The sequence below is a fragment of the Lampris incognitus genome, chromosome 6, assembly GCF_029633865.1.
Source record: "Lampris incognitus isolate fLamInc1 chromosome 6, fLamInc1.hap2, whole genome shotgun sequence".
NCBI lineage: Eukaryota > Metazoa > Chordata > Actinopteri > Lampriformes > Lampridae > Lampris > Lampris incognitus.
In genome coordinates, this window is record NC_079216.1 from 41,616,565 (window position 1) to 41,638,519 (window position 21,955).

The 21,955-nt window shown below is 43.7% G+C and overlaps 1 protein-coding gene across 1 annotated transcript in view; it reads right to left on the reverse strand.

Annotated features, from left to right (window-relative positions):
• slc45a3 (solute carrier family 45 member 3) overlaps positions 1–21,496 on the reverse strand; it is a 21,505-nt gene extending 9 nt beyond the window's left edge. Inside the window, exons 1-5 of the mRNA XM_056282572.1 lie at positions 21,349–21,496; positions 13,375–13,565; positions 12,186–12,849; positions 518–783; positions 1–396 (exon numbers count right to left, since the gene is read on the reverse strand). The exon at positions 1–396 is cut by the window's left edge and continues 9 nt beyond it. Of these exons, the coding sequence (XP_056138547.1) occupies positions 1–396; positions 518–783; positions 12,186–12,849; positions 13,375–13,565; positions 21,349–21,496 (1,665 nt within the window). The remainder of the gene's footprint in view (positions 397–517; positions 784–12,185; positions 12,850–13,374; positions 13,566–21,348) is intronic.
• Positions 21,497–21,955: the final 459 nt, after the last annotated feature.

Sequence of the window (21,955 nt, forward strand, 5' to 3'; positions counted from 1 at the left end):
GAGGTCCTTTTGGTCAAATACAATTTGATTGGCCAAATAGATGGCAACAGCGCCAAAGATGGCAGAGCAGGCTATGTAGGCAGTAACAGATTGAGCAAACTGCACAATCGTGCCCATGAAGAGGGTGGGAAAGACCTGAGAGAGGAGGAAGGTGCTGTCCAAGATGGCAAAGTCCAGGCCCACACCACGTTTCTCATAGCCCACCTCCATGTCCTCCTGCTCAGTGCCACCAGAACTTTGAGATGAACCATTTTGGCTATGTGGACTGGGGTAGTAATCAGAACCATAGGGATGCCCATTGGTGCCCCCCATTTTGTGGCTCCGTCCTTCCTCCTCTTCTATAGCAGTCCTTCCTCCTCTTCCATAGCTTTTGGTTTTCCTTTTTGGCATATAGACCTGAAATGAGAGAAAACTCAGCAAATCAGGTACATGCAAATAATCCAGTTTAGATATGTGGTGAACACAGGAGAGTGTGATTACATTGACCGGGATGAATGTCTGTCATTCAATTTCTCACCTCTTTCTCCTTGTGGTAGTGGCAGGTTAGTGTGTAGGGAAGAGTCTGCAGTGTGGCGTAGGCATAGCCAGTGAGGGCGGACATCAGAGTGACCAGGACCATGCTCTTCGACATGCAGATGACCAAGGTGGAGATGGTGAAACTCACCATACTGCTAAGGTAGACCCACCGCGAGCCAAAACGGCAAACCAACCGACTCATCACCAGAGAAAAGAAGGTTGAGGTAGCACACTGCAGGAACAGGCCTAGGCTTCCCATACGGATGCCTAAAAAAAAAAAGGGGGGGGGGCAATGGCATTCGTTAAAAGTCAAGTGATAAACTAATTGTGCTCCTATATTTGCTGAAATGTAAGAAACCCGTAGAAGATGCAAAGATCCATTGTGATTATAGACTCATTCAATGGCAATGCTACATTTACTTATTTATTTATTCATTTTTTTAAACAAGGACCGTGCACAAAAACATTAACCTCAAAATGAGGAGATGATTTATGCCAGATTTAGCTCTTAGCCATTTACCATCTGCAGTCCCTGAACAGGTACACACAGAGCAATCAACAAACACTGATAACATTCATTTGCATGCAACACCATTACATAGTCTCTATCACACTAACAACTTTATAGACAAGTCTATGAGCACACATCAACATATGAATACCAGCACAGCTATGAAAATTACAATTCATTACATTTAAAGATCAGAATCACAGTCAAATTAATGTCGACATGACTGGTTGCCCAATATCCATTATTTTTGCACCATGGGAAAAAGAAAGAAAATCTGTGCAGGTTTTAAGCTCAGCTGGAAGCATATTCCAATGTTTAATGGACATGAATTTGTACAGGGGTCTGCTTCCAGAGAGGACATAGAGCCAAATAGATGACTATCAAGTCAGGGCTCTTATGGTTACCAGGTAAAAGGTTGATGGAAACCATTAGGGAGGCACATTTAAAATGTCAGAACTCTTAACAAGGTTGCTTATGGCTCACAGTTAATGTCAAAAATCTTCTTTTTGACCCAACAGCTTTAGAGGATAATTTGGTTTTCTCTTTTCTCTGCCAAAGAACACATCCATATTACTGACCAACCCATAACCATGACAGACTCCTTCAAATTCCTCAGCACTCATATCAGCAATAACTTCAAATTGGACGGCAACACCAACTCTGTCATTGAAGGCCCCAACGACAACTGTACAGGGTCGATAAACAGCTACCGACCCAATATTGCACCGCCTCATCCAAAGCATCCTCACATCCTCCTTTACATTCTGGTATGGAAGCACAGACAGCATCACCAAAACCAAGCTCCAACAGATAGTGAAAAAGGCCTCCATAGGATGTGACCCCCCCCCCCAGACTCCCTCTTCGGGCTGGTAAATCATTGACAACTGCTCCGACCCAACCAACAACCGCTTTAAACTCATGCCATCAGGAAGACGCTCAAGGTCAGTTAATTAAAAAAACACTTGTTTCTGGGTGTACGAGTAGCATAGCGGTCTATTCCATTGCCTACCAACACAGGAATCTCCAGTTCAAATCCCTGTGTTACCTCTCACTTGGTCGTGCGTCTCTACAGACACAATTGGCCATGTCTGCAGGGGTGAAGCCGCATGTGGTTACTTTTTTCCCTTTTGGATTCCCCCCCCCCTTTTCTCCCCAATTGTACCTGGCCAACCACCCCGTCCTGGTCCTGGTCGCTGCTCCACCCCCTCTGCCAATCCAGGGAGGGCTGCAGACTACCACATGCCTCCTCCGATACATGTGGAGTCACCAGACACCGGACAGTGAGGAGTTTCGCCAGGGGGACGTAGTGCGTGGGAGGATCACGCTATCCCCCCAGTTCCCCCTCCCCCCCCCCGAACAGGCACCACGAACGACCAGAGGTGCTAGTGCAGCAACCAGAACACATACCCACATCCGGCTTCCCACTCGCAGACATGGCCAATTGTGTCTGTAGGACACCTGACCAAGCCGGAGGCGACACAGGGATTTAAACTGACAATCTTTGTGTTGGTAGGCAACGGAATAGATCACCACCCCATGGTATGTATTTATGTTGGGAACTATATTAACACGGCGCTACCAAGCTGTAGCTACTGTAAACAAATACTGCCAACCTGGTTGTGTGGCAATTTAAGTTTCTTGAATCTTGGTTTTTTACAAGCTGGGTCATACTTTCATAGTTTTTGCCATTGTGCGTATCGGTTATGATATTGCTTTACTCACTGCTGTCATTGTAAAGATTTCAGACACGGTAGCAACATGCACGTCAAATATGTTTCAACAAGTCCAATTTAACCCAATTATCTAAATCCTGTATATGGAAGTGAAAACAAAGGTACAGTTAAAAGTTATCACCCTGGGGCCGCTCTGGTGGCCGAGCGGAATAAACCGCCGTTCTTGCAACCCGCTCGTCATGTGGATGGGAAGTTCGTATCCCAGACTCGCCATAACCGGTCACGGCCAGAGCGTCCACAGGGTAAGGCATTCATTAGGCCACCCTTACCCGAGGGATAGTGGGTGTAGATCGGTGTAGTGTTCGGGGACTCGTCGTTCTCCAGCGACCCCTCTGGCCCACCCAGGCGCCTGCAGCAAAGCAACTGAAAGCATTCTCTGTACGCCTCCTTCGCGGCCTGAAGGTGATGCAATCCATGCGAGGCTTCAGCATGTAAAATAGCGAGAGCAGCCGACACGAGTTTGAAGGAAGCTGGTGTAACGACTATCTCCTTCCTGTGTAAACGTGAGCCAGGGGAGTTATTCGACAAGAGTTCCAGCCATATGCCATTGGGTTAATCGGGTGGGATAAGGGGAAAAACTAGAAATAAAAAAAAAGTTATCACCCTGAAATATCTATTATAATGGTCCATGGTATTGCTGACTTTTTGGTTCAGCTTGCAGAAATGACTGGCCTCTACTTACCAGAGGTATCAATCTGCACACACAGCTCTGTTTATAGTGTGTGTGTCCCACCTTTACATAAGCTAACATGTAAAATCCAAATCTTAGTATATCTGCTGCAATGGATGAATATTTATCTGACTGTTAGGAGGATGATCGGGTTAAATTGGACTTGCTGAAATTTGTCTGATGCTCATATTCCGTGGGCCCAAAAGACACCATTTTCAAGCTGTGCCTGTGTCCAAAATCTCTACCATGATGCCGGAGAGTACAATGATGTCATAAGAAATATGCATGGTGGCAACAACTATGAAAAAAAAAGAAAAGCCTAGCTTGTAAAAAACAGAATTATCCTTTATGACTGGTAGGGCTACGGGAGGTTTGTCTTCACTGCAGGAAGGACAGTTTCCCAGTTCATTTCTCTCTGGGTTTCTGTCTCACAAAGGATAAACAGCATACCTCACCACAGATTAACTTTTTGCAGCTTTTGACTGTGGTACACACACTGCTCTAGGGGGAGCTGGAAAATGGTGTTTGCTTAGTCCGTAAACACACGGTCCAAGATCTGGTGGGGGAGACTCACGGGGCAAGCCAGTGTGGGCAAACACTTTGGGTTGACTATGTCGGGCCATTACATTACAGACGGCATTAGCTTTTATTAGATTTTCCCCCCCGATTTTTTCCCCTTTCTCTTCCCAATTGTATCTAGCCAATTACCCCACTCTTCCGAGCCGTCCCAGTCACTGTTTTACCCCCTCTGCCAATCCGGGGAGGGCTGCAGATTACCACATGCTTCCTCTGATACACATGGCGTCACCAGCTGCTTCTTTTCACCTGGCCGTAAGGAGTTTCGCCAGGAGAACGTAACGCATGGGAGGATCACGCTATTCCCCCCAGTTCACCCTCCCCCCTGAACAGGCGCCCCGATCGACCAGAGGAGGCACTAGTGCAGCGACCAGGACACACACCCACATCCGGCTTCCCACCCACAGACACGGCTTAATGTGTCTGTAGGGACGCCTGACCAAGCCAGAGGTAACACCCCATGTTGGTAGGCAACGGAATAGACTGCCACACCTTTATTAGCTTCTGACGGAGAAACCCTTGGGACGCCAGGCAGGCGGGCCGGTACACAATTTCTTGCCCAAGTGCAAGCTCAACCTGAGAGTGTTAGCATGAGGTCTGAACCGACAAACAAAAAAAGAGGAGTTGCAGGATCTATAGCAAAAAGTGTTGACTTTGCTCTCCATCCTGGTAAACTGCAAGGCATCAAATATTCTTAAATCCAAGTTAAACACATTCACCTGAAAATATCCCTTTTCATCTTACAGGGTTTCTCATTTAATGTTCATATTGATATCTCACGAGAGCTGTCCAAGTATCTGTTTTTAACTTGTTTCTTAACTAACTTCCAACATGTCTTGAGATCTATTTCGGGTGCTGTTCTACACTAAGCTGCCATTTAAACATGCAAGAACTTAAACAAACAACCAAAAATATTTGACAGGGGCCATGAGAGTACATTTGTGAACTACAATAATTTCCTTTTAAATTAATCATTTTGAAATTATTCATTTGACTTAAATCAGAGACTGCCGTGACCACAACATCACTAAATAGAATGGCTGAATTTCAAACGTACCGCCACAAAAGGAGGCAGTTCAACCCACATCTCTGAATCTTTCTCTATGTTTAAATCTAAACTTAAAACAAACAGCCTTTGGATAATATGTGAGGTCTGGTTTTTCCTTCTTCTCAGATGCTTCCTATTGCCTGATTATAATACTTTTGCCTACTTTGGCCTTGGTTTGCAAGTTATTTTATCATTGCAGTTTTATTTATGTTTTGTCAGTAGTTCTTCCTCTTTCATTGTGTATGGTGTCCTTTGGTGAAAGGTGCTTTCTATCAACTGTATTATTAGTAGTAGTAGTACGGATTTTAAAAACAAGCCTTGCTCGGCTATGAGTGTGGATCCCTCCCTAGCTGACAAACTGAACGTGTTTTACGCACGCTACAAGGCTAACGACACCAACAACAACCAAGTGGCCAGTAGACAGTGGGGAACCCCCATTCACCGTCACTGAGAGTGATGTGAGGAGGGTCCTTAGGGGGGTAAATGGCAAGAAAGCTGCAGGGCCTGACGAGATCCCTGGCCGGGTCTTAAAATCCTGCGCTAACCAGCTAGCTCCAGTATCTAATTACATCTTTAACACATCCCTGGCCCATGCCGTTGTCCCCTCATGCGGTCCATTATTGTCCCTGTGCCAAAGAACAACAGTCCATCATGCCTGAATGACTACCGACCAGTGGCCCTGACGTCAGTCGTGATGAAGTGCTTTGAGAGGTTGGTGAAAGATTTCATCTGCTCATCCCTGCCCAGCTCATTCAACCCCCTCCAGTTTGCCTATAAAACAACAGGTGCAGAGATGATGCCATCTCCAACCTCTTGCACACCACCTTAACCTACCTGGATGGCGGGAGAGGGAACTACGTACGTATGCTGTTCATTGACTACAGTTCAGCATTTAATACTATAGTCCTCCTCAATCTGGTCACGAAGATGAGGTCGCTAGGAATCAACACCCCGTTGTGCAATTGAGTGTGTAACTTTCTCACTGACCGGCCCCAGGTGGTTAGGGTGGGCGGCCTAACCTCTGGAACATTGATCCTCAACACAGGTGCTCCTCAGGGTTGTGTGCTGAGCCCTCTGCTGTACAACATCTACACACATGACTGAAAAGCCACGGACAGTTCCACCTCCATTATCAAATTTGCAGACGACACAGTGGTAATAGGCCTGATTTCCAACAACAATGAACAGACCTATCTGAACCAAGAAGATGACCTGGCACAGTGGTGCCAGTCCAACAACCTGACCCTGAACATCGGCAAGACCAAAGAAATGGTGGACTTCAGGAGACAGCAGGGGAAAGGATACAACCCACTAAAGATCAACGGGGAACCTGTGGAGAGGGTCTCCATCTTTAAATACCTCAGCGTACACATCGCTGAGGACCTCACCTGGACTCTTCACACTCAGCACACTGTAAAGAGGTCCAGACAAAGGCTCTATTTCCTCCGAAGGCTGAGGAAACCCTCACCCTCCATCCCGAAGACATTCTATTCCTCTGCTGTGGAGAGCGTCCTAACAGGTTGCATCATCGCCTGGTATGGAAGCTGTTCTGCCCGTGACCGAGTTGACCTGCAGAGAATGGTGCGTTCAACTGAACGCACCACCAGAAAATCCCTCCCCATCAAGCAGGACACTTACACCAGAAGGGTGAGGACGAGAGCCAAGAAGATCATGAGCGACACTTCTCACCCAAACAACGGACTGTTCAGGCTATTGGGGTCTGGTAGACGCCTCTGCAGTCTTAGGGCCAAAACAGAGAGACTAAAGAGAAGTTTCTATCCACAGGCCATAAGAACTCGCAACATATACGACCTTTCACATACTTGAGACAGCTAGGTTTTTGTTTTTTACTTATTGTTTATTTTGACTTAAGGATGCACTGATCTTTTGTCTTTTATCTAGGCCTATGTCTTTTTTCACACAGTGACAGATGGAGTACCCCCCCTTCATTTCACTGCATGTTTTACTTTGTATTTCTGTGCATGTGACAAATAAAGTACTTGAACTTGAACTTGAGCAGGAGGACTAAAAGTACTAGTAGGACTAGTACTAGTAGTAGACGTAGTACTAGTAGTAGTAGTAGTACTTCCTTATCCCATGCGAGGGTCTAAGGACAGGATTTTGTGTTACTGTAAAGCCCACTGAGGCAAACTTGTAATTTGTGATATTGGGCTATACAAATAAAATTGACTTGACTTACTAGTAGTAGTAGTAGTAGTAGTAGAAGCAGCAGTAGTAGTAGAAGTAGCAGTAGTAGTAGTAGTAGTAGTAGAAGTAGTAGTAGTAGTAGAAGTAGTAGTAGCAGTAGAAATAGTAGTATAAGAAGTAGTAGTAGTAGTAGTAGTAGCAGTATTACATGAATTAGGTGAAATTATCTTTGCTTCAGATTATGCTGCACTAGAAGTTTAAAGAATACATGTTTCATGAATTGAAATGAAAAACTTTAGCCTCGACTGTGGCCTTAAGGCAGCCCACACAACATTTAGGCTTGTTGTGGGTAAGCTATGGGCATCCCACAAGTAGCTAGAGCTGAGTTAGGGCTGCCTGCGCAGGCCCAACATTAAGGGGCCAAGCATTTGCGAATGAGCAAATTATTATGGATAAATTGTCCCATGATGGGTCCAGTAGAGGCAGCCCACATAACGTTTTGGCTTCATGGTCAGCCATGGGCAGCCCATGATTAGGGCTGCCCGTGAAGGCCCAACACTAAGGGGCCAAGCATTTGCCAATTAGCAAATTCTAATGGGCCCTGCCCTTAGTCCAGACTCAAGGGGGCCCCTGCAGGGCCAGAGCAGGCTTGTTAGCGCAGCGCCTGAAAAGAAACAAAAAAGTAATATGGATTTTGCTTATTTATGTGTCAAAAACAGTTGCCAAGTTAACTACTTTCAGTGAACCAAACTGTGTGAAGTACTGTTTTCTTGTGTTCTATCAATTCAAATGCTATAACATTTAAGCAACTACTATATCTTAAGAAACGCTGTTCTACTATATTTGAAATCCAGTCCTGCATGTGATAACTATTAAAGTACATTGACAGTTGTAAAATAAAGGGCAGAATTGAGTCCTTCCTGCTTGGTTATTTCTTAAATTTAATCATGAGAAACTGGCCATCTTTGTTTTTACTGAGATGGGAATATGAGGAATGTGATTTTATTATCTGTCGAAAAAAATCCCCATTTCTTCCTGGTGTCACTTTATATAGTGATTTCGCTTGTACAGTAAACCACTTCTGAAAGTTATGGTGACTGCATGTATGTGAAAGTATTTGCAATGAAATCAGTTACCTGATTTCCCTCAACATGCTTTTACGTCAAAGCTAATCCAAACTGGACATATCATTGCTCATAGACATTGAACAATATGGGTCAAAGGTTCACTATCAGGGTAGCTAATCTCTAATGTGCAGGGAGGATGTGGATCATATAACTGTTTGAGAGCAAAAGGTACTGAGTCCACTTTACAAACAATAAGGAAGCTAATGAGGACTGAGACTTAGGCCAAGAGATAACCGGCATGTCAGCCAAATCTGACTGAACCTGTTGCAGACAAAACTGCTGCAATTCGGAACTGACTCTCAGCAATTTTTGCTGTATTTTAGCTTGGACTAATATAATGATTTGAAATTTGATCTCTTTAAACATCAAAGGATCTACAGATAGCCCATTTGATTAATGTAAATAAATCTCACAATGAGGGAAACTTTTACTTTATAAGTAAATAAAAATCAATAAAATCAATGGGATTAGGGAAAATCCAGTAGATCTTTAGGTAAAGAAACATGTGCAGGCTGAATGATGTGGTCTAATAAGATCCGCTGTGTTACTGATTAAACAAACACGACTCAGACGGTCCTCAGACTTCTTGTGCTTTGGCCTGTCTACCTGACTTGAATGAACATGCTCTTTGTGTGCCGACTGCTTGACATTAATTCTTTGTGAGTGTGACATTCCTCGTGGTCCAGCAGGCACGAGGAGGAGGAAGGGAGGGAGTGAAGTCAGTAAAGTATGAGAGAAGGGGAGGGAAAACGATGGGAAAGAGCGGGAAGAAATTTTAAAATGGACCGATGGAGTAAAAGCTGGAGGGATGAAGAAGGAGAAAGCGGCAGAGGGGAAAGGCAGAGAACGTGGATGTGAGGGAGAAAAGTGGCGGGACGTAAAGAAAGCACTGGAAAAAAGGGGTGTATAAAATGGGGAGGGAGGGTGGGAGAGATAACAGAAAAGCAAAAAAACAGGAAGGAATTCAGGCTGTAGACAATGTCTGGGTCAGAGGTACATAACAAGAGGGTTTGACCATGTCGCTCAGAAACATCTAACAGTAGGTCAAAGTCGTCAGCTTTGAGGCTGTCATGTGTGCCATTCAGGTTGTCCTTTTTCTTGGAACCTCTGTTCCATCATTTACTGTTGGGGTTGCATTCATCATATTATGAGTGGGATTTTTGAGGTCAGTACACTCTGGATTTTTTTTGGCAGATTAGATAATGGATATTTTGGAGATGACATATGCACGTATGGTTATATAACTAGCTCACCTGTTTTTGTCAGTATCTCTGCCCCTTGGCAGGGATACTGACAAAAAAAGAATCTTGCCATTAAACACAGTGGGAGCAAATATACAGTGTGTGGACTACCTTTTTCCAATTTGATGATGATGATGATTACTACAGCTTCTCAAAATTATAAGCAAGCGTATCTGGCTCTATTTTGTTTAACCTTCTGTCTTAAAAATTAGCCAAAGTACGCGACACAAATGGCATACATGGCCTTCTTACTCAAATGGGCCATTAGACAATATTTCCCCAAGATTCTTTTTCACGCAGGGTAATAGGCTCCCCAGAGTCGCAGGTGCCATCATGGGGAGCTGCTGTGCCTAATGACTTGTTTATTGAAATTTTAATATTTCCATTTCCATAGTGGCGTCGAAGGTTATGTGGGGTTGCCCACCCTCCCAAGACAATTGTAGGAGAGTATCTGCTAGACCTATTCAGGCAAGACCGCAATGTGCCCCATCTTATACACCAACACTGGAGGGTTTGCTTTAATATATGGACAACAGCAATGCTCTTCTTTAATTTAATTACACATAGCTATATAATATTTTATGGCAATAAGAAAAATGACTGTTGATGACTTGCATATTTCCAGAGCAGGAAGTCTCTGCAACAATGTGGAGAGTCTGGTTCAATTTTTAAGACAGCATGAACTCTTTGCAACAATGTGGAAAGTCTGGTTCAGTTTTGGAGACAGAGAAAAGCTGTCGAGGTCATTGTCTTACAAATGGGGAATAACCAATGTATGCAGATGAAAACATGAGGGTTTATCAGCTGTAGAGTGTCCATCACCCAAAATGTTAATCATGTCAAATGCTATCTTTGCAGTTCTGTCAGTATTTGTTTAAGGCGATGATAGGCAGGCAGACAGGCTGTCTCTGTCTCCCACCTGTGCCTGAGGAATGTGTATGCATCCTGCCCAGCTGTGCCAGAGCAGACAGCCCAACCAGAGAGGACCTCAAGTTAACTATGTGGACAGGTGGTGGAGATGAAGACACGGGGGTGCTGTCACTCTCTGTGTCTGAAGCCCCACTAGCAGAGTGAAGGAAAATAGTCCTAAAATCCCATCAAATAACTAAGATTGGACACTAAAATGTTATTTTTATCATTACCATTTATTCTATTTTATATTTATTTTTGAGCTAAACATATGTATTTATCCAGAGGGGAGATAAGAACATTTTGTAACATAGTGACCCTTTAAAAAAAAAAAAGATTAAAGGAAAACAATCGCAATTTTCAAATACAACATCAGCATCTGTGGGAATAAGACTCCATTAGCAGCCCTAATGCTGACCACTTTACCATGTGTCTCTGAAACCTCACCAAGATGTGTCCGCTGGTGACATCACGAGCACCATTGTTTCCCTTTAAATTACTCTATGATCAAGGTCATCTCTCACTATATATACTGCAGAATACAACAATGGAATGAGCAATATACACTCACTAAGCACTTTCTTAGGAACACTATACTAATAAGTGTCACAGAAAGGTGATTCAGTTCATCTGGACACAACATTTAGTGGGAGAAACATTTCATCACTCATCCAAGTGACCTCATCAGTCTCATCTGACTGCAGGTATCCTTCAACCTTATAAACAGCACAGTTGCATAATGACTCAAACCAACAACTGGTTTCATATGCACATAGGCATGACCATTAACTACTGTTTCAATGGCCATGTGTACTATTCACAGAGGATTGGGGAATACTTGCAATCACAACATTATAAGATGGCGACAGATGTACTCTTAGCCCCCCCCCCAGTTCAGCGACGGTCGTTCCCGCTGATGGTTGATATGAACATTAACAGAAGCTTCTGACCCGTATCAGCATGATTTTATGCACTGCACTGCTGCCACATGATTGGCTGATTAGATAATTTCATGAATGTGTAGGTGTAAAAGTGTTTCTAATAAAGTGCTCAGTGAGTGGGTGTCCAGGTAGCGTAGCGGTCTAGTCTGTTATCTACCAACACGGGGATCACCAGTTCAAATCCCCGTGTTGCCTCCGGCTTGGTCAGGCGTCCCTACAGACTCAATTGGCTGTGTTGGCGGGTGGGAAGCCAAAAGCCGGACACATACCCAGATGTGGGTATGTGTCCTGGTCGCTGCACTAGCACCTCCTCTGGTCGGTCGGGGCGCCTGTTCAGGGGGGAGGGGGAACTGAGGGGAATAGCATGATCCTCCAACGTGCTACGTTCCCCTGGCGAAACTCCTCACTGTCAGGTTAAAAGAAGCGGCTGGCGACTCCAAATGTATCGGAGGAAGCATGTGCTAGTCTGACAAGCGAGACTTGAGCCCCCAGTCCGACCCCCGTACATGCACGCACATGTATGCACATGCATGGTGTTCAGATCTGAAAACTGTGAGATCTGGCAACCCTAGCTATGATATGATTACCATGTAGCACGTTATGAGTCCAAACAGTAACATTCAAATTTATATGCTAACTGCTGATTCTCTTGGAAGTCACTTTGGATAAAGGCGTCTGTTAATAAGTAAATGTAATTAACAATTTGGCTAACAAATTAAAGGCTGTTTGTCTAAAATAATTACAGGAATGGAAGAAGATTCATACCTTCGTCATATCTCTGCCTGGATACACTTCCTGGAGATGCACTAGGCACGCCTTCATAAAGACCTTCACCCACGAAGTCTGTGTAGAAGAGCATGAAAGACATGACTGCCATCCAACTGCAGAGCTGGGCCACACACAGCTGCCTCATTACCCGAGGAACATGGCAGTAGCTCCTGTATATTGCCGGGGTCATGGACCAGCATGTTCGCAGCAGGCACAGCAGGGGCCCAGACTTCAGCAGCCTGAGCTTGCATTTCAGTAGGTAGCAGCAAGAGCGGGGGATGCCACACCGTCCGGCTTCCAGAGAGCCAACTCCTGACTCCAGTAAAGCCCCTGATCCAGCCATGCTGGCACTGGCGCAAGAGGGTTCCTCAGATACCTTCATGGTGATGAGAACACTGGAGACAAAGATGAAGATGAGGAGGGAGAAGAGACACTCAGCTTGACCCCCCAGGTAGATGGAGAGCAGACCGCGACTCCAGTCCAGTGCAGGCAGCAGGTAGCCCACACAGCCTCCCAGGCTAACCATGAATGAGAACATGGCAAAAGCCTGACCACAATCTTCCTCATCCCGGTATAGGTCCGACAGTAGCGCCTCCAATGGGGTAAAGCAGACTTGGCCACAAAAGTCAAGAAGCCCTACCCCAAGGATGAGAAAGCCCACCTAGTGAACAGAAATGAAGACATTAAAAAGAGGAAATTATCATAATCCTTAACCAGCATTGCCTAACTATTCTTCATTATGCAAATCCAAAAAATGAAAAACGGATAAGCCCAACTGAAAGTTCACTTGATTGTCCAATTTACACAAGGTAATTTGAATCTCTCTTTTTGCATATCCTAGATACGCAATGGTTCAAAGATATCAAATATGGTCCGCTGCAATGCACAGGGTCTTGGGAGTTTGGTGACTTGCAATTTGAGGTAGATCGTGTCAATATAATACCAAGCACCCTTCAGTTTCAATCTCACAGCTAAAAGACACTCTTGTGCTAATTCCACAGATTGATGGTCTAGCTGTTTCACTGCAACTGTCTACATTAAAACCAGTCTCGCAGCTCCCAACCACAAATTTGATAGTGATTAGTGAACCATACACTTGGTCATATAAAACAACAATTTGGTACACTGTGTTGGTCTAAGTGACCAAAATTTAATCTGATCACCAACAAGTGAACAAGTATCTCACCTGGAGTGTGCGTCCGCCCCATGCAAGGCGTGCAGCCAGGACATCTGCATTAGGGATGATAATGAGTGCCAGGAGCACCCCCAGAGACAGCAGCCAGATGAAGGGGCGCCGTCGGCCGTAGCTGCTGTTGCAGTGGTCACTGGCTGAGCCAATCAGAGGGATAAACAGGAGGCCCAGCACAGGACCAATACCTGTGGAAAGATCCAGGGAAACATGTAGTAGATGAGAGACAATAATAACATAGTGCAGCAAATGCAGAGGTACCACAGAGCCCGTGAAGAAACAGAGGGTATGGATGGAGTAGTAGAGAGAAGTTAAATACTTTTTCAGAAAGCATGTAGAGGTTTAATTACTTCAGCTGAAGAAAAACTCACATTTAGCACTACCAAAAGATAAAAGCAAATTGACATCAATCTTACACAGAGTACTGGGAAAACTCAAGAGAGATAAATTAACAAGTCTAAGTTTGCACTGAGTCTTTCATTCCACTTCGACTCATATATTACTATATTAATAATGTCTTTCCACAGTATTATTCTCTAAACAATCAGGAACTTCTGGGTTTGTTAAATGTCAGCTTTAGTAGTGTACAACAGCTACCATGGGCACATAGTGTATGCATGCTGTAGTAGTCTTACTGACTGGTGTTTTCCATTCTGCCAAGTCCTACTAGATGAGAATTTACCAGGCGTGCACACAGAGTATACTATATATATATATATATATATATATATATATATATATATATATATATATATATATATATATATATATGTGTGTGTGTGTGTGTGTGTGTGTGTGTGTGTGTGTATGTATGTATATATGTATGTGTGTGTGTGTGTGTGTATATATATATACACTACTGTTCAAAAGTTTGGGATCACATTGAAATGTCCATATTTTTGAAGGAAAAGCACTGTACTTTTCAATGAAGATAACTTTAAACTAGTCTTAACTTTAAAGAAATACACTCTATACATTGCTAATGTGGTAAATGACTATTCTAGCTGCAAATGTCTGGTTTTTGGTGCAATATCTACATAGGTGTATAGAGGCCCATTTCAAGCAACTATCACTCCAGTGTTCTAATGGTACAATGTGTTTGCTCATTGGCTCAGAAGGCTAATTGATGATTAGAAAACCCTTGTGCAATCATGTTCACACATCTGAAAACAGTTTAGCTCGTTACAGAAGCTACAAAACTGACCTTCCTTTGAGCAGATTGAGTTTCTGGAGCATCACATTTGTGGGGTCAATTAAACGCTCAAAATGGCCAGAAAAAGAGAACTTTCATCTGAAACTCGACAGTCTATTCTTGTTCTTAGAAATGAAGGCTATTCCATGCGAGAAATTGCTAAGAAATTGAAGATTTCCTACACCGGTGTGTACTACTCCCTTCAGAGGACAGCACAAACGGGCTCTAACCAGAGTAGAAAAAGAAGTGGGAGGCCGCGTTGCACAACTGAGCAAGAAGATAAGTACATTAGCGTCTCTAGTTTGAGAAACAGACGCCTCACAGGTCTCCAACTGGCATCTTCATTAAATAGTACCCGCAAAACACCAGTGTCAACATCTACAGTGAAGAGGCGGCTGCGGGATTCTGGGGCTTCAGGGCAGAGTGGCAAAGAAAAAGCCATATCTGAGACTGACCAATAAAAGAAAAAGATTAAGATGGGCAAAAGAACACAGACATTGGACAGAGGAAGACTGGAAAAAAGTGTTGTGGACGGATGAATCCAAGTTTGAGGTGTTTGGATCACAAAGAAGAACGTTTGTGAGACGCAGAACAAATGAAAAGATGCTGGAAGAATGCCTGACGCCATCTGTTAAGCATGGTGGAGGTAATGTGATGGTCTGGGGTTGCTTTGGTGCTGGTAAGGTGGGAGATTTGTACAGGGTAAAAGGGATTCTGAATAAGGAAGGCTATCACTCCATTTTGCAACGCCATGCCATACCCAGTGGACAGCGCTTGATTGGAGCCAATTTCATCCTACAACAGGACAATGACCCTAAACACACCTCCAAATTGTGCAAGAACTATTTAGAGCAGAAGCAGGCAGCTGGTATTCTATCGGTAATGGAGTGGCCAGCGCAGTCACCAGATCTGAACCCCATTGAGCTGTTGTGGGAGCAGCTTGACCGTATGGTACGCAAGAAGTGCCCATCCAACCAATCCAACTTGTGGGAGCTGCTTCTGGAAGCGTGGGGTGCAATTTCTCCAGATTACCTCAACAAATTAACAGCTAGAATGCCAAAGGTCTGCAATGCTGTAATTGCTGCAAATGGAGGATTCTTTGACGAAAGCAAAGTTTGATGTAAAAAAAATCTTATTTCAAATACAAATCATTATTTCTAACCTTGTCAATGTCTTGACTCTATTTTCTATTCATTTCACAACATATGGTGGTGAATAAGTGTGACTTTTCATGGAAAACACAACATTGTTTAGGTGATCCCAAACTTTTGAACGGTAGTGTATATATGTGTGTGTGTGTGTGTGTGTGTTGGGTGTGTGGGTGTGGGTGTGTGGGTGTGTGGGGTGTGTATAGCGTTTTTTTTCTTCTTCCGGAAACCATCAATGTACTAGTAAGTGCTCAACAAATGAGGAGCGGAATATTAAGATTAAGATTATATATATATATAATCCAGTGAGTCAAGTAAATTCTTTATGAGACAGTACAAGCCTGTTTCATGCCATAAGCAGGGGTGAAAATCTGATATCAACGTTGGAGGGGACAATTACATGACATTTTCTCAAGCGCAATTCCTGAGGGGGACACCAAAAGTACTGCTGTAACCAGGGGCGAAAAATTTGGGGGGACATCCCCCCGGGATTTCCGCCTATGGCCATAAGCAATCATCAGCTGTCAATCTATCTATTTATCTATCTAACTAACTATCTATCTATGTATATATATATATATATATATATATATATATATATATATATGCGTGTGTGTGTGTGTATGTCGGTATGTGTGTGGGTGTGTGTGACCCTCACAACTACCGTCATCTCTCAGACTACTGGTGATAGCTGCCTACAGATGGTCCAATGCCTGAAGGTAACTCATGCCCAGCTCTCTTACCACTTGGCTGGGACTGGCTAATTAGAACACCCCATGGTGCATGCCCATGCACATGTCATCTAAAATGACAAGACGTAGGGACTAAAGTTTCACAAATAGCAGCATGCTTGTCTTGAAAAAAACAACGTTTCTAAGTCCTCCAGCACATGAGAAAAAATATCAAGTCAGGCAAAAATTATCAAGTCAGGCGCACACACACAAAATTTAACACAAAACTGGGGAGAGAGTTTGTGGTTTGCGTGTCTAGAACCTATTTCAAGGCAGAAATTCAGGCAACACCGACAGGAGCACAGACGAGATGAGCAGACAGATGAGCAGAAAGAGAATCAGGTTGGGCTAGCAAAGAGAGACATACTGAGATAGACTGGGACAGAGAGACAAACAGATAAGCTGATGGCAGCCAGGTGGTGTTTTTCCTTGACACGTTTCTTCCCGCTGCAGCTGTGGAGGCCCATCATAACAATCCACTCCATGCACAGCTACACAATACTCTAGAAAGAAGCTGCTCTCTTCAAACCATACAGCTCAATCAACTGTGTGTGTGTGTGTGTGTGTGTGTGTGTGTGTGTGTGTGTGTGTGTATATATAAAAACCTTGTTAAAAGAAACACTCAACGGTAGGAATAGTGCTCAACAAAAAATAAGGAGCAAAATAATCCAGTTAGTCAAGTGAATTCTTTGAGACAGTACAAGCCTGTTTCATGCTTGCTTATAGCATGAAACAGGCTTGTACTGTCTCATAGAGAATTTACATGACTAACTGGATTATATATATATATATATATATATATATATATATATATATATATATATATATATATATATATATATAAAACAAGCAAACACACACACACACACACACACACACACACACTCCCCAATCTATAACCATATATACACCCACAAACCACAACATGATTTCCAACCTCTGAATTATTATTGCCAGCTTTCCAACCTGCTGATGCTGACACATGCGTCACTTACATACAGCACACAGGAAGGTCTGAATTCTACCGATGCAAGACATATGACACCAACAAAGATAGACCACGGACAGCCCACAATGTGACTCAAATGACTCAAATACACACACCACAATGGACTCCAAATATGTGTAATGGACACCACAAGTCATCTAAAAAATCCTGGACTCTCCTCTCCTCTGACAGAGGAAGAGAGGAAACTGGAGAAAGAGAGTAGCAACTGGGGGATATAGCAGCCAACAAATGGCTATTAGATAAAATAGAAGACGGCCATCTGAGAACCTGACACTATTGCTCGGGGAAATTGGCTTTAAGCCTCCCAAGACACAATATCTATCTTCATTCACGTAACATGCAGCCACTCCGTTATAATATGAGGTAATGAGAATTAGGTTGGGTACCCTTTCCAGATTTGCTTACAATGCAGTCTGTTTGGGAGGAACTTCACAATGACATCGTTTTTCTTCATTTAATGAGCAGCTGCTACATTGCAAGAGAGAGAGACAGAGAGAGAGAGTGAGTGTGAGAGAGCGAGAGAGAGACACGCACACACACAGAGTGAGAGAGAGAGAGAGAGAGAGATCGTGCAGAGCTGAGAATTTTAGTTTACAAACATTGCATTATCTTTCTATTTGAATGCTTCACTTCTAAAAACTAAAAACCAAATAGATGTTTTGGTTCGGTGAAGTTGTATCTTTCATCTGTTTGGTCACAAGACAATCTCTCAAAGAGATGCATTTACACAAAACCATGTGAATGTTATTTGTGCTGACAGGATAATGCAACTATTCACATCTTCTACAGGAAAACTGCGCACCAGTGTCTAAATTTATACCGCATGGGCACTATCAATAGTGTGTATTTGTTTTTGTGTAGGTGCACACACGATTGTGTTTTCTCTGGAATAAACTCAACCAGTGAAACCCAGTTAAACACAGTAAGTGAACAATGACTTTGTAGCAACAATGCAACTAACTGATCATATTCAAATGAGTAAGGACTTTTTTTGTACTTATTCTGTCACAACTGACCCCCCCACCAAAAAAAAAAAAAACAATAGTTGGGGCATCCAGGTGGCGTAGCAGTCTATTCCGTTACCTACCAACACGGGGATAACACGGTGATCGCTGGTTCGAATCCCCGTGTTGCCTTCGGCTCGGTCAAGTGTCCCTACAGATACAACTGGCTGTGTCTGCGGGTGGGAAGCCGGATGTGGGTATGTGTCCTGGTCGCTGCACTAGCACCTCCTCTGGTCGGTTGGGGCGCCTGTTCAGGGGGAGGGGGAACTGGGGGGAATAACGTGATCCTCCCACGCGCTACGTCCCTCTGGTGAAACTCCTCACTGTCAGGTGAAAAGAACTGGCTGGCGACTCCACATATATCGGAGGAGGCACATGGTAGTCTGTAGCCCACCCCGGATTGACAGAGGGGGTGGTTAAAGTGGCACAGAGGTTAAAGTAAAGATTGTACTACGAAATATGCCCTTACTGCTATGTTTATATTTTTAGTCAGTCATAATACAATGCTTGAAAAGAATAAAAACATAACAGGAAAGGTACTGGTAAATTGCTTCTTCCCATATGCAACCTGATACATGTAAACAGCATTGAATAATGGTTCAGCAATGGGATGCAGGCTTACAACCAAAGAGAGCAGTCAACAGGGGAACACTACAGCCAGCTAACCACACTGGGGTGGTGAAGTCTTTTTGTCAGAGAAAATAAAGTTATCCTTCCTCACACTCTATCCATGTCCTTCTTGACACCTTGGCAGTGATCCACACTGAGACTATCAGGGACGTCTCTGTGGGCCTCAGTCCTCTGGCCACACCTAAAACTACAGGCCTCCGCTGTAAACACATCATTGTTGAAATATTGCAACAAGAGAAGTGACACCGTCTAAATATTGTTGGTATGCAACATTTGTCGGAACTAGGTGAGATCAAATTAGTGCTAGGCAATATGGAAAATATTATGATCATGGGGAATTATATATATATCACAGTATCTGTTTACAAATTCAGATATACCATATTTAAGAATCCAACTGAGGGGCATCAAATTGAACTGTTTGGTACTGCAAAGTATACACTCTTAAATATTTCAGACCTAATTTTGTGTGTGAATTTTTGGGTAATAGATTCTTGTTGTGTCTCCCCGCCTGCCGCCCAATGACTGCTAGGATAGGCTCCAGCATCCCCGTGACCCTGAGAGCAGGATAAGCGGTTCGGATAATGAATGGGATGTATGGATAAATTCTTGTTCATTTAGGCAACAGAATTGTGTATCACGATATGACAATGTCTAAATTTCACCCCAATATACAACGACTGAAAGAAATGACACTGAATTATTGCCCGGGCCTAGATTAAATACTTGTGAATGGCAGCATTCATTATATTCTGTCTTTTGAAGAAGAATGTGCCTTGGTAGGACAGTTCATCTAACCTGGAATATTCTCATGGTCTGATCCTCATTATTCAAACCCACTAAGACACCATCAGCTCTCCACAGCTGGTCGGTACAGGACAAACTGGGGTCTATAATCTGATACTGGCAACTCCAATGTCATCCAAAACATTTAATTCCACAGTAGTAAAAACAATTTCAAGGCATATCAACCACTGCAGCTTATCTCTGCAGAATCATGTCTCCTACTCAGCTGTATAATGTCTCTATTGCTGGTGTCAAACACCAGCAAAGGATAAAGGGACTCAAATGTCCCTAATATAATGCCTCAATTGCATCATATCACAGCTATGTAATTTTCCCAGAAACTGACGTCTTGAAACTTTATAGTAATTTGAGTGTGCAGACTTTGCCACGATAACATCAAGACGATGTCATGAATTGACATCAAAAAGCAAACACAAAAACATGCTCAGTGAAATCATAGGTGCTCCTCATTTCATTACACGAAGTATAAGGGTAACTCTCTTTGTGTATAATCAGACAGGCTACGTGTGAGAGTCTGTCGGAGAGACAGTTGCTCTGCCCCTGGCAGTTTCCTCTCCTGCTGCCTTTCAATTAGCATGTGATTACCACCTCCACAAAACAACAGGTGATTTGGCCGCTGATTTGCGTAACAGCCCCAATCATGTCTTTACAAAACTGGGGGCCCCGAGGCAGTCACACCCTTATACAGTACATTATCAAACAACCCCCGCAAAACACACGCACATGTGCACACACACATGCACGGAATGTTTTGAGTATCCAAATTAATTTGCAAACACACACGCCTTTGGAGGACACAGGCAGGCAATTTGATCAGTTAAGGGCCATCTACAACAAACAAGTCAAGTCATCAAACAGTAACTGATGTGCACATTTCTGTTATGGCTTTAGCATATATTAACTATTCATTAAAATGGCACTGATGCTTCATATGTCAGATAGTGACAAAAAAGGACCACACATGAAATATGACAAAGTGAGATAAACCATAATCAATTTTTTAAGCCCCACTGACATAAGCAATATACTGCAGATGAATAACAGCATCTAAACACTGTAAAAAAAACAAAAACTACAAGATAAAAAAACGCTTGATTACAATCAATCATTTATGCGGTTAGCAAGCAAACCACACAAAAGCCAAATGAACCCCAGCAACTCTCCCATTCCTCCCTGAGGGGAGTGTGTGTTTGTTTGTGCATGTGTCTGTGTGTGTTGCACAGGCCCGTGTGTGCACATGTGACTGAAGGAGGATCTCCCTCTCTATTTGCCTTTCATGTTTAATGAATGTCCTGTCAGAGAGACAGGTAGAGAGAGCATGCATACGTGTATGAGAGAGATAGTTACCAAACACGTGCCACACACACACACACACACACTCTCTCTCTCTCTAAGGGAGAGAATTGAGGCTCAGCAATCAGCTCCCCCTCCGTCTTCACCTAGTCCTTACCTAAGACCATGGTCATATAGCGCTCCTCGACCCCAGCTTCCAGTAGCAGCGGGGGCACGTATGTGATCCCTGCTGCCACGCAGATCTCCAAGCCACAGGTCATGGAGTTCAGCAGGACGAGACGCCACTGAGACCTCCATCCAGGCATATTTACAGGGGCTGGCTCGCCTTTCCTCTCCTCTGGGATGTCCCCTACTGAAGGAAGGGGAGGAAGGAGAGACCAGGGCAGGGACCAGGAGGGCAAAGAGGGCAAGGGGAGGCAGATGGTGCCCCAGTGGGACGAGATGGCCACCTGGGAGGGACAGCAGCAAGAACACGTGGGCTTCTCAGATGACTGGGAGGATCCATCCTCTTCTTAGCATTCTGGATCTGTGCAGAAGAGAGGAATGGACAATGGTATGGTAAAACTGTAAAGTGAAAGACAAAAGAACAAAAAACATATGGATGTGATGCACTGTCATTGAATGGCACATCTTATACCATGGACCGCGCAGAAAAAGGACTTCAATGCAGAAGTGAACAGTCACACAAAGGAAATGGTACCACTAAGAACAAGACTAGGTCAAAACCTAGTATATGGCTGGACCATGTATGGTCAATGCTGTTA